Source organism: Mizuhopecten yessoensis, unplaced genomic scaffold (genome assembly GCF_002113885.1).
Source record: "Mizuhopecten yessoensis strain PY_sf001 unplaced genomic scaffold, ASM211388v2 scaffold3575, whole genome shotgun sequence".
NCBI lineage: Eukaryota > Metazoa > Mollusca > Bivalvia > Pectinida > Pectinidae > Mizuhopecten > Mizuhopecten yessoensis.
The window spans coordinates 1,837,584-1,856,324 of NW_018405113.1; the positions used below are offsets into that span (position 1 = coordinate 1,837,584).

General features: G+C 36.3%; 1 protein-coding gene across 1 annotated transcript in view; it reads left to right on the top strand.

Moving 5' to 3' along the window:
• LOC110447689 (sulfotransferase 4A1-like) overlaps nucleotides 1–5,780 on the top strand; it is a 7,595-nt gene extending 1,815 nt beyond the window's left edge. The window contains exons 2-6 of the mRNA XM_021493534.1: nucleotides 955–1,134; nucleotides 1,690–2,001; nucleotides 2,749–2,846; nucleotides 3,974–4,160; nucleotides 5,306–5,780. Coding sequence (XP_021349209.1) covers nucleotides 963–1,134; nucleotides 1,690–2,001; nucleotides 2,749–2,846; nucleotides 3,974–4,160; nucleotides 5,306–5,421 — 885 coding nt within the window. The 5' untranslated portion in view covers nucleotides 955–962 and the 3' untranslated portion in view covers nucleotides 5,422–5,780. The remainder of the gene's footprint in view (nucleotides 1–954; nucleotides 1,135–1,689; nucleotides 2,002–2,748; nucleotides 2,847–3,973; nucleotides 4,161–5,305) is intronic.
• The last annotated feature ends 12,961 nt before the right edge of the window (nucleotides 5,781–18,741 follow it).

Genomic DNA, 18,741 nt, shown 5'->3' on the forward strand with positions numbered 1-18,741 from the left:
AGAATATGTTCCGGTCAGTGTTGTATTAATACGCTAAGAATTGTGTCTCGTGCTGCATGGTAATTAAAGCCCCATCAACGACATAGCTTTCAAAGAGGCTATATAGTGACAATGCCATGCAAATGTAAATATTCATCTATATAGTGCATAACAACACCTACCAGTAGCTTTATAAATGCATTATCATGTGTTTTCAGTATCAAATTACCCAAGAAGATGTTGAGAAAGACATAAGAATAACTACAAAACAATTTGAGAATGAATTTTTTTTTTTTTTTTTTTTTCCCATTTGGAAATGCATTTTCTCAATAAAGGATATTTGCTCGTCATAGGCGACTCCCTGAACCGGAAATGATATCGTTTACAAAAATGTTCCGCGTTAGAAATAGTCCGTCGTTAACAAATAATTACAAAAGGATAAAAAAAATAGTATGTGTATGCATATGGAAAGGTCAGTGACGACAGTATTGTTTTCAAATATCTTTCTACATAGTTTTTAGGTGTACAGATTTGCATGGTATTCCACCGCGCAAATCTTCTGTTTGTTTTCAGGGTTTGTCGCTTGCATGTGGATAAAATCTCGATTCCACCCGTGGTTGCCTCTCGATTTTATCTAGGTGCTCGCGATGAGAAAATTGTTCTCACGACAAACCCTCAAACAGTGTGATAATCTATCATTATCCCGAATAGACTCTTGGACTTTGGAATGTTTTCTTATGCTATAATTTCTCCATGTTAAAAGCTAGATTATTTTCATTAATTTGAGAAAAATTCAATTAATAGGATATATGTTGTTAATTAATCTTGATCAATTAAGGTAGAACGAAAACAAGTTTATTTACATGTCATAATGACGAATACATTTCTTATATGCTAATGAATCATCAAATAAAAAAAGTCTGTTACAGTGATATATTTAAGGATTTCTACAGACAGACATTTGCTTTTTTTCAGTTTTGAACATGGCTCTTGTCACCATCATCGATGAACAGAACAACAAATATACTTTCAAAAGATACAATGGTTATCCGTTCAATATCGAAACTATTGGAAATGTTGGGGATCAGCTTGACAAAATAGCACACCGCAATATCAGAGAAGATGATGTACTTGTCTGCGTGTTTCCGAAGTCTGGTAACGATTTATTTTGATTTTAACCATCTAAATGCAGAATTCAGTGTCTCGGAGAGTCAGAGTAAAGGTAGTCAAGTTTGGTAAGGTTTATACGGTTAGCGTACTGTTAATAATAAGGATCAATTACAGACGTTTCTGAACATACTTACATGTACTGACAGTATACACAATGGTAAGCTTGTCTTTCCTAACTCTATTTTGTTCTTTTAAACAATATCGTTGCGGTTGCTTTTTCAAGTGCTCATCTATTTCAGGCTCAAATTGATTAACTGTCATTGCGTTCACTATATTAGATTTTGTAGGTGGGATGGGAGGTTGTTCTGCATGTCAATATTTCTCTATGTAAACGAATATTTTCTCTTAGATCTAACATTAAACACTTTATATTTTAAAATTGAGGCAAAATATGAGCAAAGGAAATATTTACATCAACATATTCGATCACCAACAAAGAAAGATGTTATCAACACTCAACTGTAACAGTATTTGACAAGTTAATATTTAAAAAAGAATAACGGCAAGGACAGGCAATATTGGTCACTGTTAATTTTCTAGGCACACATTGGCTGTACAATACTGTGATGATGTTACGATCAAGATCCTTGAAGTATCACGGAACGCCAACAATGATGGAATTCCAAGAATTCAATAAAATTGAAGAAATGGAATCGCCCAGGACGTTTGGCTCCCATCTGCGTTTTCGGTTTCTTCCCGAGCAGATGAAGCTTGGGAAAGGGAAAGTTGTCACCATTGTGCGCAATCCCAAAGACCTTGTGGTATCGTTTTACCATATGCTGCAAAAACTTGGAGATGTTGGATATGACGGAACATTTGAAGGCTTTTTGAAAGTTTTCGTCTCTGAAGAATGTAAGATTTGGTATTTTCTATTGTGGTTGTAATTATATATGGCATGTGGGCATATGGAGAATTTAAGACACTAATGACTAAAATAACAGTGCTAAAATACGTGATCACAAACTGAATACACTAAACTTACACTATAAGATTAAAAATGGAGGAAAGAAAGGACGAAAAATAGCAAAGGAATTGGTTGTAAAATCAATGTTAAGATCAATTTGGTGTTGACAATCATATACATTTATTGCACAGAAATGATAATGAACTGTTCATAAGGATATATTATAAAAGTCTAAATGCATTTGTTTGAAATCTAATCATGCAAACATGACAATAGTGTTGATTTCCATGTCATTAAGTTTAAGGTTTTCATTACGCAATGTTCAATGTGTTTGTTTTTTAAATATAATTGAAATCATATAGTGCCTAGGTTGCGGGTTTGCATTTAATTTCATATCTATACAGAATTTGTTTTAAATGTTTCCATTCCAGTAGTTAACAGCAGATAATTATTCTAAGCTGTTTTTCGAATTTCCTATAAAATGTACAGTTCTGAATTTATGTGGCGATAAAGGGTGAATGCTTGGATATCTGGATACAGTTTCATGTAGGCAATTGAGACAGCTATTGCGCTGTTTATTTTCAAAAAGATAAAGACTACTTAGCTGCAATCCTTGTAGACACATAATAATGGCTAAAACACCGGAAAACGTTTACGTATTCCATGAGTATATTAATGTTTATTTTCCAAATTAGGTTTCATGGGAAACGGATCCTGGTTTTCATGGATAAACGATATGGAAAATTGGAATGGTGCCAACTCCCTTTGCCTTTCCTACAACGATTTCAAACAGGTTTAATTCGATAATATTAAAGTTAAAAATACCTCTGATAAACAAAACCAAAAGTATCTTATTTCAACTGAAAGAATTAACTTGATAGTTTAATATAACAAGATATCCTAGAGGGATTATAATGTTTTATTAGTTCAATGAAAGCTTGATCTTGCACGATTCTTCGTCTTTCAATACTGGCTTTTAGAGTGTACTCAAAGTGAGGCCATTGTTTACTTCTTGAGAAATGGCGATAACAAACTAGAATTCTCAAAATCCAAGGTAGCTAACAGGCGGACATCTTGATTATTCCAAACAGCCTAAAATCAATTTTTCTATGGACCAAAGTGAACCACATACGAATTTGACAAATATCAGTCAAAAATATCTTGATAAATAGCGATTACAAACTTAAACCCCCCAAAACCACGATGGCCGCCTGATGGTCATCTTGTTATTACAGCCATTTCCAAAATGAAACATTAACAACTATCGATCATGGGTAACCTACGCATTTGGGAAATCCTGAATTATAAAAATCAAAGATAGCTGCCTGACGGTCATTTTGTTTTGCTTTTTCGATCAGTTCCAAAACGAAACATGCACTACTTTCATTTAAGATTAACCTACACATTTTGAAAAGGTCTGTTGAGAACCTCTAGAGAAAATGGCTAAAACATTTGAGCTTTCAAAATCTAAAGCGGTTATCTTGTTTCTCTGATACTGCACAAGTGAAGACCAAGATAAGTTTTCATATGAAAATTTGGAAAGATCTGTGAAGAACTTCTTGAGAAATAGCGAAAACAATATTCAGCTATAAAATAAAACATGATGACTGCCAGGCAGCCATCTTGTTTTTTCGATCAGTCTCAAAATAAAACATCATATCACAACAAGAGACCAAAGAAAAGATTCACATGAAATGTTTGAAAGATCAGTATATTACTTTTGGAGAACCAGCGATAACAATAGTTGTTTAAGGACGAAGGACGAACGACTGGCGAAATTAAAAGTACATTATTTGATGATGGTACGCTAAAAATATCACTGCATTTGTATTTCTGCAATACTGATTGTGACACGCTTAAAAAGCTATATAATGTTACTAGATTTAACATTGATATGAATACAAACGTTTTATATTACAGAATACTTTCGAGAATGTTGTGAAGTTAGCCAAGTTTTTAGAAGTGGATCAAGATGAAGATTTTCTGCGATCAGTCACAGAAAGTATTCAGTTTGACAATTTAAAAAAGAGCCATACTCTTGCGACTCCGGCAGATGACCGTTGGAGTGGCATTTGCGATGATGGACGGCTGCCAATTTACCGGAAAGGTAGATATAATTGTATTATTTTTTATAATACAGCAACTTATACTTGAAATAATTTTACTAGGATGCTGATCATCGCCCAGAGATGCCTTACGGGTTTGACATTATGTTATACAGTGTGTGTGTTTTTTAACTTAACAAATATCTTTTTTTAGCTTTTTTTGCCAAAATGTACAGGTTAAGATTTTAATGCCAGTGATTAAATTCAGTAATATGGTTCAACATTGATGAAGTGAAATAAAAAGAAACTGATTTTCTTTAAAATTTACCACAAAACTTATGGTTTAGGCACTCACTGATTTGGCGTGAAACTACATATGTATTATCGATGCATGCTTAGTGGCCCATGCGCACAGGCAATATCATGAGGTCAAGGAAAGGTCGACAGAACATGTGATAGGAAATGACATCAAGCAAGCGAAAAGGAAAAAGGAAAACGTTTTATTGAACATTAATAATGGCTTTGGTGACTTTGGGAAAAGACCAATAGCCTTCAAATTGTCTTAAACTGTAGAGACATTATCATTTCGAAAATATATTGGTTTGGTTTATAATTGTTTAACGTCCTAATAACAGCTATGGTCATTTAAGGACGGCCTCCCCCCTGTTTGTAAGATGCATGCACGTTGTGTATGCGTGTGTGTTTTGGGAGGCTGAGATATGTTAGTGTTTGTCTCCTTGTGATAGCGCGGAACTGATGCCGACTTTATATAGTGCTACCTCACTGAAACATACTGCCGAATACACCCAGCAGGACACCCCACCCGGTCACATTATACTGACGGGCGAACCAGTCGTCCAACTCCACAATTAAGAAAATATATGGACATGTATCTTTGTGGAAATTCGACAAATTATGACGAAAAGTGTTTTACTGTAAATGATTCTTGATGTGCTATGCATTTTGTACGAATGACCCATCCGGTCACGGGCAAAGACAACCTCGTCCCGGTGCCTTTCCCTGTAGCTAGGGCACCATTCATCGACTGTAGGATTAATCGAGTGTAATTTGTTGTCTACGCATTATTTCCAATTATATGACCACTTTAATCTTATAAACTTTCTATAATTGGCTAAAACAATCGGTAAAAGAAAGAACAAGTGGTAATTATATAGCTGTTCTTCAGTGATTGATTTTGTATTTGCAGGCCAAACCGGAGAATGGAAAAAAATGTTCACTGTTGCCCAAAGCGAAGAGTTCGATAAACTGTTTAAGGAAAAAGTAGCTCAGTTCGGGCTGAAGATTGACGTCAGTTTTGATTAAATTTCTTCTTATGGATATTATAAGAACGTGGTCTTTTTGTACGTCTTTATTAAGATCAACAATGAACACAGTCGGAAAATACATAAATGAGAAATACTCAGATATTTACCAAACGATGTGATGTTCCGATGATAAACATAATTAACATTGGAAACGAGACAAAAGAATAATTGACACAGTGCATTAATGAACAATAAGTAAATGTAGTCAATGTAGTAACATAATAACTGAGTATCAATTATTACTTACAAATAATATGCCTTAAACAGGCTAATGTTAGTGTTTCCTCAAATGACTCCATTCGTATTACAAATGGCGACTTTCCATCCAAGGGGAGTAACTTTGAAATACCTCGACTATAAAAGGAAGTAACTATGTGATTATCAATGTCAAAAAACAATTATGTAGATATGTGTTGGGTTTCCTTCTACGTCCTTAATAATATGTGCAGGTTCGGACACTAGACCTGTTGTATCCGCCTCGGTCATCGGATGAGGCGACAAATGTGAGTCTTTGTAGATTCCGATATAATTTCTTTTGTGTCTTCTGGGGGACAATTGGAGAAACCAATAATGGTTAGTTGTACAAATATGCGGCACTGCCAAGCAAGGCGCTATGATATACAAAGTAGTTGGAAGTAGAGAATATACAGTTCCTTCCCAAATACTGCAATGGGTGCAGCAGATTTATTTTGAAAGCTTTTATGTCCCCAAGAAGAGGGTAGAATGGCAAATCCTCAATTCTGCAGGAATTTCCTACATTAACCGACTCTTACGATCCTGCAGTGGAAAACAACAGGTGTTTTCTTTTCTCATTGCCTAATCGCAGGGGTGACCACTAGCCTAATGGACCACAATTAGATCGTCTGTTTGTGCTGTTTGTTAATGGATGACGGGAGCCACTTTTAAAGTACAACCTCGCTGAAACATAACCTAGACACAGTAGCATAATACTTAACTCGGTCACAACGTGGGGTATTACCGCATCAGACGTAAGGCAAGATTTTAGCTCACCTTCCCGAAGGGCAAATGAGCGTTTGACATAGTGCGTCGTTGGTCATCCGTCCGTCGTCAACTTTTTACTTTAAACAACTTCTAAGTAACCAAACTGCCTAGGATTATGATATTAACCCAATGACATGCTGGGATAAAAGGCTACCAACTTTAATGAATGACATTGAATTATATTCAAGGTCACAGGGGTCAAATATGGTGAAAACTGTACTTCTTCTTCTTTATAACCACAGTACATAGGATGATGATATTTGGCCAGTAGCATGCTGGGGTAAAGGGCTACCAAGTTTGTTCAACTGAACGACCTTGACTCATATTCAAGGTCACAGGGGTCGAATATGTTTAAATTGTTTTAAACAACTTCTCAGTAACTAAGAGGCCAAGGGTGATGATCTTATTAGTTTGGTTTAATTTTGTTTAACGTCCTATTAACAGCTAAGTCATTTAAGGACGTGCCTCCATGTGTGTAGTGTACGTGTGCTTGTGGTCGTGTATGCAGGAGACAGGGTATGTTGTTGTGCTTCCCTCCTTGTGATAGAGCGGATCTGAAACCGACTTTAAAGTACCAAGTTGTTGATATTTAGCATGCTTGGATGAAGGGCTACCAAGTTGTTTAAACTGATTGACATTTGCCCGTTTTCAAGGTCACAGCGGTCAAGTATATAACAATATTTTAATGACTTCTCCTGAATAACCAAGAAGCTGGGGATGATGATATTAAGCCAGTGACATGCTGGGATGAAGGGCTACCAACTTAAATAAATCACCTTGAATTATATTCAAAGTCACAGGGGTTAAATATGTTGAAAACTGTACTTCTTTTTTATATCCGCAATGCCTAAGATGATGATATTTGACCAGGAGCATGTTGAGATGAAGGGCTACCAAGTTTGTTCTAATGAATGAATGAATGACCTTATATTCAAGGTCACAGGAGTCAAATTAGTTTAAAGGTTTAAACAAGTTCTGCATTACCAAGAGGCATATGGTGTTGATGTTTAGCCAGTAAAATGCTTGAATAAAGGACTACCAATTTCTAAAAAAACACACTGACCGCTGCCCATTTTCAAGGTCACGGGAGGCAAATATGTACAAATATTTTAATGACTTCTTCTGAATAACAAAGAAGACGGGGTTGATGATATTAAGCCAGTGACATGCTGGTGTGAAGGGCTACTAACTTTGTTCAAATGAATGGCCTTGTATTATATAAGGTCACAGGAGTCAAATATGTTGAAAAACGTTTTTTAACCAAAAAGTCCAAGGTAATGATATTTGGCCAGAAGCATGCTGGAATGAAAGGCTATAAAGTCTGTTCAACTTAATTTCCTTGACTTTCAAAAAAAAATAAAAATAATAATAATAGATTCTTTTATTTCAAACACTGATGTTTTGCCTGTATCTGTATTTAACTCCACTTTTAAGGTTACAAGTGTGGATTTATACCAGGTGAGCGAATCATGCCCAATGGGCATCTTGTTAGATTTTAGGTTTTATTTTGCTTAACGTCCTATTAACAGCTTAGGTCATTTAAGGACGTGCCTCCATGAGTATTTTGTAGGCGTGCATGTGTGCAAGAGACAGCGTAAGGCAAAACAAAAATCAACTGAAAATGAAGTGAGAAAATGAAAATATCCCATACGTGCAATAGGCAGAACAGGTTTACTATTTTTTGTCGTTTTGGTGCCACTCTACATATATATGCAAAAGACTTCTAACGTTTTAACATTCGGATTTTTCTTTCCTTTTTTACCGTTCTTGGTTGCTGAGCGTCTTCCAAGGCAGCTCCTTACTTTTGATCTAACTGGTAAACGTTCGCCCATGAGGGATGAGGAATGTATACTGTCCATAGGCCGTTCCATACCAAAATTATTAAAATGCCAATGGCATGTGTAAGGGTAAGAGGCGGTATGTTGGGATATTTGCTTGTGCTTTTATTGGAATGCTTTTCATAGTTAACTAGTACATTTTGTACATATATATGCGTTATCAGATACGTAGGACTGCAACATACAAATAAAAGGACCATTATGTTTTTCTTTTCATTTTTTATGTTCCTATAGTTTGAAAGATGTACCTTTAAGATTAGGTTATATTGGGTTTAGCGTCTTGTGAGCAGCTAAAATTATTCATAGACGCTCCTCCAACTTCACTGTGTAATACACACGTGGTATATGTTGGTGTATTTGCCTCCTTTGGATAGATATGAAAGTTGCTTCAGTACAAAACCTACTCCGACGCCACATTTCAGAGAATTCGATCCAGTCACAACAACTGGTCAACCAGTTGATGTGATCACAAAATGTACCATTTCCGATTCGCTATGTCCTTGCCAGGGGACGGAACTCATTTCTTCCCCTACCTTGGCAAACCATAAACCTGATATTATGAGCTTGAACCCATTGCGTCCCCATTTTAGCTAACCCTAAACCTGATATCCTGAGCTAAAATCACGACACGTTATTTGTTTTATCTTGTCCCGTAACAAATAGGTTATTAAGGTAAATAGATAGTGTTGTGTGGCCTGATACACTGAGGCCTTGAAGTATATTCAAGTATCAGATGTGTTTTCTCGCTAGTGAGATGTCATTACTACTCAAACTTCAGTGTTCGGGAAAGAATATGCCTGCTGTATCTCACCGCATTTTATTATTAGACGTGAGTAATGTGGGGTACCCTAACCTTGCAGATATTTTTTTATCTAGGCCAGTTATAAATCGACCATACAATTTCATATTGTTTTGGTGCTTGATTTACCCTTGCCTTGGAGCGTTATCAATATCTTGTGACTATGCATATCCAAGTGATATTTATACGTTGCCCTAGTAAAATGTCGCTCCAATTCAAACTACAATTTTAAAACCTGCGCCCTGCTGTATTTCACTACATGAGGGCACTCATTTTTGGTCTCTGCAGAATCGTGTTATTTTGTCAGTGTCTTCTGTTAAGGGGACACTGTGGAAACCAAAATCGATCTGCTGCCCACACTGCAACACTTGAGATCTGTCTGTCTGTCTGTCTGTCTGTCTGTCTCTCTCTCTCTCTCTCTCTCTCTCTCTCTCTCTCTCTCTCTCTCTCTCTCTCTCTCTCTCTCTCTCTCTCTCTCTCTCTCTCTCTCTCTCTCTCTCTCTCTCTCTCTCTCTCTCTCTCTCTCTCTCTCTCTCTCTCTCTCTCTCTCTCTCTCTCTCTCTCTCTCTCTCTCTCTCTCTCTCTCTCTCTCTCTCTCTCTCTCTCTCTCTCTCTCTCTCTCTCTCTCTCTCTCTCTCTCTCTCTCTCTCTCTCTCTCTCTCTCTCTCTCTCTCTCTCTCTCTCTCTCTCTCTCTCTCTCTCTCTCTCTCTCTCTCTCTCTCTCTCTCTCTCTCTCTCTCTCTCTCTCTCTCTCTCTCTCTCTCTCTCTCTCTCTCTCTCTCTCTCTCTCTCTCTCTCTCTCTCTCTCTCTCTCTCTCTCTCTCTCTCTCTCTCTCTCTCTCTCTCTCTCTCTCTCTCTCTCTCTCTCTCTCTCTCTCTCTTCGATGAACGTTAAGTCACATGCAACACATACAAGATGCCTAATGGGCCCTCGTTGCTCGCCTGCTATTAATATTACACTTTAAAGAGAACCAAGGTCAAATATACTTGTATAGCCTTAATAAATTTACAGATAAATATTCTAACCTGCATGAATGAGTCTTGGTTAATCTGGTTAATCAAAACAACTTATTACAAGATTTTTACACATTTGACCTAAGTGACATTAAAAGTCTAACAAGGTCATTCAGTTGAACAAACTTGGTAGCCTTTAATACCAAATATCATCACTCTACTACTTTTGGTTATTGAAAAGAGGTAGTTTTAACACATTTGATCCCTGCAAACTAGAAAGTGGGTCACTTGATAGCCATTCATATAACATGCTATTGGTCAACTATCATCATCATAGGCATTTCAGGCTATTCATAGAAATCAACAACAAAAATGAGCACATATGACCTCTGTGACCTTGAATATCTGAATAGGGTATTCATTTGAACAAAATTGATAGACCTTGAGTCTATCAAGCTACACACTGTCTTTTGCTTATACAGATTTAGAGATGTTAACGCATTTGACCCATGTGACCTTTAAAGTAGGTCAATGTCTTTTTCATTCGTAAACCTTGGTTGAATCCATCCAATGAAGATCGTTTGATTCTAGCCTATCGGTGTTTCAGAAAAAAGTTGTTTGAAGTTTTGATATATTTGACTCCTGTGACCTTGAAAGTCTGTGTCATTTCCATATGCAAACTTTGTTAAGCTCATTTCAGGAAGCTCTTAGCTAAATAAAAATATGCTATGCCCTTTGGTTCTTCAGAAGAAATGTTTGACGTATTTGACCTCTGTAAGCTTGAAAGTAAGTCAAGGCCATTCCATTCGCACATTTTGTTGACCTTCATCAAAAAAAACTACCAGACAGATATTTTGACTAAATGACTCTCAGTTCTTCAGACGAATTCATTTGATGTTTTCGGCATATTTGACCTCTTGACCTTGAAAGTAGGTCAAGGACATTTTCGTATGTCAGGGTTAAAGTAAGAAGCCAGCCAAATATGACTCTAAGCCTTTCCATTCTTCAGGATAATTCGTTTGAAAGCAAACGTTCCCGAGGGACAAAGGACCCTGCGCCACGGCATAAGCTCATTAGTCCTTCGGACAGGTGAGCTTAAAATCAGAATACGACAATTAATATCTTTCGGTTATAGGTTAAATGTTGCTTACAGGTGGCAGAACATAAACACCCTATCAATTCGAATTTCAATGTTTTTTAATAATAATGCTATTAAGTTTATTGCCTTTTTTTAATTTAAGCTCACTGGGTCCAAAGTGCCAAGTGAATTATGCTGTAGTACAGCGTCTGTCATCTGTCCGTCCAACGTCATTTATTCCTTTTCATGACCTCTCCTCAAGAACACAACAAAGATTGCTAACATACATTCAAGGTCACAGTGTCTTATCAGTCTAAAACTTCAAACCACTAATTCTGAAGAACCGAAAGGCATAGAGTCGTGATATAAGACTGGTAGATTCATTGGATGAAGCAAAGCAAAGTTTAGAATAAAAATTTACATCTACGTGCTTTGAAGGTCACGGGTGAAATATGTCTAAAGCTTCAAACAACTCCCTCAGAAGAATAAAAAAAAGCCCAGAAACACGAAATTAGGCTGGTAGATTCATTGGATGGAGTCCAACAAAGTTATCGATAGGCTAGAATGATATCTCTTTTGAAGAGCCGAAGTCGTGAGTTGTGATATACAGTTGGTGTATCGCAAAACGGTACACGATGTGCGGTGTATGCAATATGTGCGAACGATAAAAATCTAGACGAGTATGGCTTGCGCACTGCACATGATGGACGAACGTTGTACCATAACAATCTTGGTTGGTGTAAATTTAGGAATGGCTAAACAATATGTACGGTTTCGTATTTTAACATATAAATTTGATTATGTAAGTATGTTTCTGTATTCTAACTACATCTATGAGATTTTATTTCCATCTTTTCTTTAATATAGAAATGGTGTTTTCAGTGTTTTTAAAACGCCTTTACTCAACACTTGTAAAATTATACTTACGAAACACTTACATTACTCCTCAATGTGTGCAAATCCAGGTGAAGGGGAGGTGTAGACTGACAAGAATGTCATTAACAAATAACTTAAAATGTTTCCATAATAATGAACGATTTTCAGTTCTGTGAATACATTTGATGCGAAGGCGACGCGATCGACAACAGACCAGATTCGTGCTCGGTACAAATTTATGAATACCGTTATTTACAAAAACTAAACGATCCTTTACTATTCAATATCACTACATTTAAACACAGAATAATCACTATCTGAGTGATCCCCCCCCCCCTAAAGATGTAGATATTGTTATAATTTATTTATACTGTATGTCATTGTATGTATCATGTCCATACATGGCCATATTGTAAATTAGATGTACATATAAATATGTAACCGTCTAAAATAAAATATTTTATTATTATTATTATTAACGTCTTATATTGCTATACTATGATAACTTAGACTTGTTAACAAACCACGTGAAGCATGGTTCAGTAAGACATCAACAAAAATGACCACTCATTAGTGATACAGGTGTCCGGAAATTTGTACAAGTCATAATAATAAATACAATCTTAACGACTGATCAACGAAGAAGAGGTCATTAGGGCCAAGTTAATGTGTGAAATGTGTTGTCTTCATATTGATTCCAATTTGTGTACCACTTTGACCTTACAAAATTTGTTGTTAGCGATTTAATTCAGTGACATGTTGCTTAAAATCAACAGGTGGTACATGTGTGTATTTATTCCAGGTTACTGGTCTTCATAATATTCATAGTATTCTACCATCATTGGAAATCTCGATAGAGATTGTTGCGATGCCTCTTCTTTTTGCTTTATTCGCGTTAACTTTAAACTTCAGTATGGATAACAAATTAATTAAATTTAACAAATGTCCGTTTTAACACAGTTCTGGAACACGACAGCAAATCTACATGCGCATCAATTATATAGAGTAACAACAACAAACATATAGTTCTAAAGCCCACCAACTGCTGGACCCGGGCCATCCCGGGCCCCTCCGGCCGAGGCCTTCCCAGGCCTTTCTCCCCAAAGGCTCACATTCTCGAACCTCGAATCCCGACTTTACGTACACTCTACACTCCCACTCCTAACTCTGGACTCCTTCTTAAATATCTTCCAGGTTTTTATTAACCAGCTATACAACATTAACTATTCATGAGTAGGTAACACTTATTGTACATACGTAATGAGGCACGTGCAGCAGTTAAATCTAACTTCTAATCGAACTTCTAATCTAACTTTACCCTAACAAAACCACAATGTGAGATATGTACCATATGGCAATGACAGTTATCCCTGTCAGGGTTGGGGAGTTAACACTCTCGTTACTATCTCTATACGTCATCCATGCATGACGAACCTGATCTTCACTAGATGGATAGCCATATAGCACTATCTACAATTCAACAGCCTCCCTGTCAGTCACTGCACGGTGTAACCCAAATCTTAAGATTTGACCTCAAATGTACTTTTGACCAAAGTACTGCTCTCTATTGATACCCACTACCTTACATGTTTTAAGATCGTTCCATTCTTTCTCATTAATAACCTAGTTTTCAGCCAATTTTATTACTGCTGCACCTATTGCAAATATTTGAGATCTTTATATTTTTCCAAGTGCCATGCTTGGCGATACCTCACTTTTTGCTGTAAAGTTGAACATTCGCCAAAAAAGGTGAGCAAGGCAATGGGTTCTGCGCCCAGGCCGGGACATAACAAAGTCTTTAACAATGGCAGTTGTAACTTCCTGATTAACGTTCAGCATTTAAAGAAATGACAACAACTGGTTCACCTGATGTCAGTATAATGTGACCTGGCGGAATGCTGTGCTGGGTGCCTTCGGCATGGTATTCCAACGAGATAGCACTATACGGTCGGTATCAGATCCGCGCTATCACAAGAAGGCAAATACACCAACATACCTGCCATTGGCACACTTACACATATACACGCATATACACCACACATGGAGACACATCCTTAAATGACCTTATCTGTTAAACAAATTTAAACCAAACCAGTGAGGTAGTATTTGCAAGTAGGCTTAGATCTGCGCTAGTGCACACAAGCATAATCATGAACCAATATACCACCTACAACACGCGCGCATACATTGCGCATATGGAGAGACATCTTTAAATGACCTCATGCTGTTGCATGGTCGCCTAACCAAATTTAACCAAACCAAAAGTTGTTTAGAATCATTAACAATCTTAATACTTCGTGTGTCACTTTTATTCTAAGATGAACACATTTTTTGTCTGGAAAAGATCATTACTTGAGATGGCTCCCGACTGCTGATTTGTCTGTAAATATCTGATAACTCACCATAGCAAGGGATTTTTACATGTACATGTATACCGTAGCATAGAATCCATCAAAAATGATCCTTCAATGCATTATTAGTTCGACTTTGTGGTTAAACAAGAATGTCACATTTATTTATTGGAACAAACTTGATACATACATGTATGTATCCCATTTTCCCAGCATTTTACTGGCCAAATATAATTACAATGCTAAATATGCCTTTTGGTTAATCCCAAAGAAGTTGTTTATAGGTATAATGATTTACTCCAATACATACAAGTTAACCGAAAGGCATACTTGCCAACTCTCTCTATTTAGGAGGGAGACCCCCGATTTCGGAACCTTAAATTTATCATTTTCAACCAGTGGACTTGCTAAAATGATCCTTTATTCTAAGATCTCTAATTATTTCAGCTGAAAGAACAACTACAAATATGTCATTTAAAGGCTTACATGTATATGTCTCTATGGGGTATACATTTTATTCAGGTTCTAATTTTGAGCATGCACAATCTCCCCCATGGAATTTCAAAAAGTTGGCATGTATGGAAAGGGGGCACTGATGTATTCATTTTAGAAAATTAATTCTTATGATTAGAATTTGTTTTAAACTAAAGTATTGAGCTGAATTATTAATATTAATTAAAAAATATCAGACAATTTATATAAAAAAAATGAATTTTAAAAAAATTGTCTGATATTTATACATGCATTTTCTAATATTAAAAAAAAGGTAAAAGGATTTTTTTTTATTAATATTAAAAATTATTAAAAAATAATTAATTTCTAATATAAAAAAAAATACCAGGGACCCTTTTCCACTTTTGCTTGCTATAGAAATGTTAACGAGAGTCTGGGGAAAGCGAGGCTGATATTAAAACGAAAGTAGATGACGTCATCATATATGTGTCACCGAGTAGAGACCGGTTGAAACGGTTGAACCGGTTGAACTTGTAAAGGAAACGACAGGTTCAGATTTGGACCGAGGCTGACCTCAGGAAAATTTGGGACGTGTAGATTGAGGGGTCCAGACGTACCTGACCGAAACTAAAATGCTGACTATTGCCAATTTGCGTTATTTCTTTCTTAAACAATGTCAAGTCACATGTAATTTTTAAGATACGTTATGTACTTTAGTGGACGCGTGAGAGGAGGATATAATATTCTTGAAACATTGTTTTTTATTCTCCGAAACTGTGGATTTTTAGCTCTGCTTATAGAACGGTCCAAGTGTGTTCGTTTATCGTGGAAAATTTCTGCGCCACACGTACCGTTTCAACCGGGATACCCGAATATATGCGGGGGATAAGTGCTATCAAGTGTGTTCAAATAATTACCTTCGCTCATAATATTAAAAGTCAATTGTCTCATTAATCCTTTAAATGACTTCTTCTGAATACCCAAAAGGCCCAGGATAATGATAATTGGCCAGTAACATGCTTTGATGAAGGGCTACCAAGTTTATTCAAGTGAATGACCTTGACATATGCTCAAGGTCACAGGGGTTAAAATATGTTCAAAACCATTAAACGACTTCTTTTGAGTAAGCAAAAGGCCCGGGCTGATGATATTTGGCCAGTTATATGCTGGGATGAAGGGCTACTAAGCTTGTAAAATGAATGACCTTGACCTTTTTTCAAGGTCACACGGGTCAAATGTATTCTGAAACTTTTAATGACTTCTTATGAATAACCAGAAGGTGCATGATGATGATATTTTGCCAGTAACATGCAGGATTGAAGTGCTACCAAGTTTGTTCAAATGAATACCTCGACCTATATTCAACTTTACATGGGTATATTGTCTTTAAAACTTTTAAACAACATATCCTGAGTAAGCAAAAGGCCCTGGATAATGATAATTGCCCAGTAATTAACATGCTTCAAGGAAGGGCTACCAACTTTGTTCAAATGAATGACCTAAACTTGTATTCAAGGTCACAGGGGTCAAATATGTTCAAAACCTTTTAACGACTTCTCCTGAATAACCAAAAGGCCCAGGATGTTGATATTTGGCCAGTAACGTGCTTGGAGGAAAGGTTACCAAACTAAGTTTATTCAAATGAATGACTTGGACTTTTATTCAAGGTCACAGGGTCATATATGTTTTATGTATATAACTTTTAACAACTTCTGAATAATAATCAGAAGGTTCAGGATGATGATATTTGGCCAGTAACATGCAGGGATGAAAGGCTACCAATTTCAAGGATGTTAAAATGAATGGTCTTGACATATAATCAATGCCACTTGGATCAAATATGTTTTAAACCTATAAACAAATTCTTCTGAATAACCAAAAGGCCAAGCATGTTTAGCTTACCTGGCCTGAAGGTAAGATTTTACTTTAAACAATTTCTTCTTAATAACCAAAAGGCCTAGGGTGCTGTTCGATATATATATTTGGCAAACTTGGATGAAGTGCTATCAAGTTGGTTCAAATATATGACCTCCACCCAAATTCAGGGTTGCAGGGTTCAAATATGCTAAATATGTTAGCTAGGATGAAGGGCTACCAAATTTATTCAAATGGATGACTTTCACTCATATTAAAGGTCACATAGGTCAATTGTCTTAAAAACCTTTTAATCAACTTCTTCTGAATAACCAAAAGGATCAGGATGATGATATTTGGCCAGTAGTATGCTTGAAGGAAGGGTTACCAACTTTGTTCAAATGAATGACCTTCATCCAAATTCAAGGTTACAGGAGTCAAGTTTAAAGTCTTAAACAACTTCTTCTGAATAGTGACCTGATGAAGAGCAATTTTTTTTTTATGTGAATGACCTCGACACACATTCAATTTTACATTTGGTAAATTGTGTATATGTATGAACCATTAAAAGTAATTTCTAAATATTGGCAGATTGCATTCTGGGATGAAGGGCTATAAATTTAAAATGTGGTCAACTTAATGTCATTATTTGACTTTCAAGGTCACAGGGGTCAAATATGTTAACATCTTTTAACATGTTCTTTTGAATGACTTTGTGTCAAGACACTGTTATTTTGCCTTTAGCTTCATTTAGGCCAAATTAAAATATACATGTGTTTCCCGTTTCCCCGACAAACCCTATTTTTCATGCCGACCAAATACATTTTATTGGTTTTTCACATCAACTGTAATGCATTTATTAGCTGTTTAATTGTTCACAGTGTACATATAATTTGTGATGCATATTATTTGCGTGGTCAGTGTCAGAGTTTTATTTGAAGATAGTAGCTAAGTAGCCCTAGATAATTGTGCTTATGATATAGGTTGGGATCTGTAGATTAGTGTGACTGTCTGTAGTCTAGGTGGGGGGAGTACAGTCCAGTCTGTGATGTCAGTGTTTGTGCCTCCAGCTGAGCTGACCACCAGAGTCAAATTTAGCAGGGTTATGACCAGTTTTTAACAGGATTTCAGCAGCATCAACAATTTTAATGAATCAACATTTTTATTGTAACAGGATTTTGCTAAGGGACAGATAGTAAGGTAGTTCAGCTGGGGAGTTGAAGGAGGAGAAGTGAGTTAGGTTGGGGAATAGAGTTAAGAGTCTTGAGGAAGGAGGTTGAGTTAGGGAGACCCAGTTGATAGGTCAAGAGATATAGAAGAGAGTTAGAAAGTTAGAGTTAAGTGAGAATTAGGAAGCGAGTAATAATAGTAGTTTTAGCTGTGGTTTGTAGATCTGTGCAGTTTTACAGTTTATACATGTAGCTGGAGATAATTAAGTGTGAAGTGGAGAGATTGAGTTCACGATAGTGAAGACTTGTATAGTTTATGACAGATTAAAAAACTTGTGTTGTAGATATATTGTAAAATGTAAGTATACTTATTTTGTTGTTCAGTTAATTTGAACTGGAGGCAGAGGAAATCGAGAACAGAAAGTATCAGTAATACAAAAGAGAACATAACACTGGTGACCATCAGTGGAGTTTGGATTACTAAACACTAGTGTCCAGCTGTAGGGATAGTTTAGAAATGTAACACTGGTGGTAGCACTACTGTAAATTATGTTGGTCATTCCATAAACATTTAGATGGGTCAAATAATAATTTACTTCAATGTGTCGTTTGAGCCTACTCAACACAAAAATTGTGAATGCATTTGTTTATTTATTTTACATGAATCAAAAATTATATAAACAATAACATATTGTTAACATTCACGGAGGTTATCGGGAGATTTTCTTCAGCAGAAAAAAATGAAAAAAATGAAAAAAATAAATAGAATGTTTTTCCTACCGTAACCTACCCTAATCTTTTTGGAGCTGAAACAGGAAACACACATATTTTTATTTGGCCTTAAGTCCATTTCTAAAGTTACAAATGTAATACCCGGTGAATGACAAAGGCCCATTTAGCCTCTTGTTTGTTTAAAATCTGGGAAAAACACTAATTATTCCTGT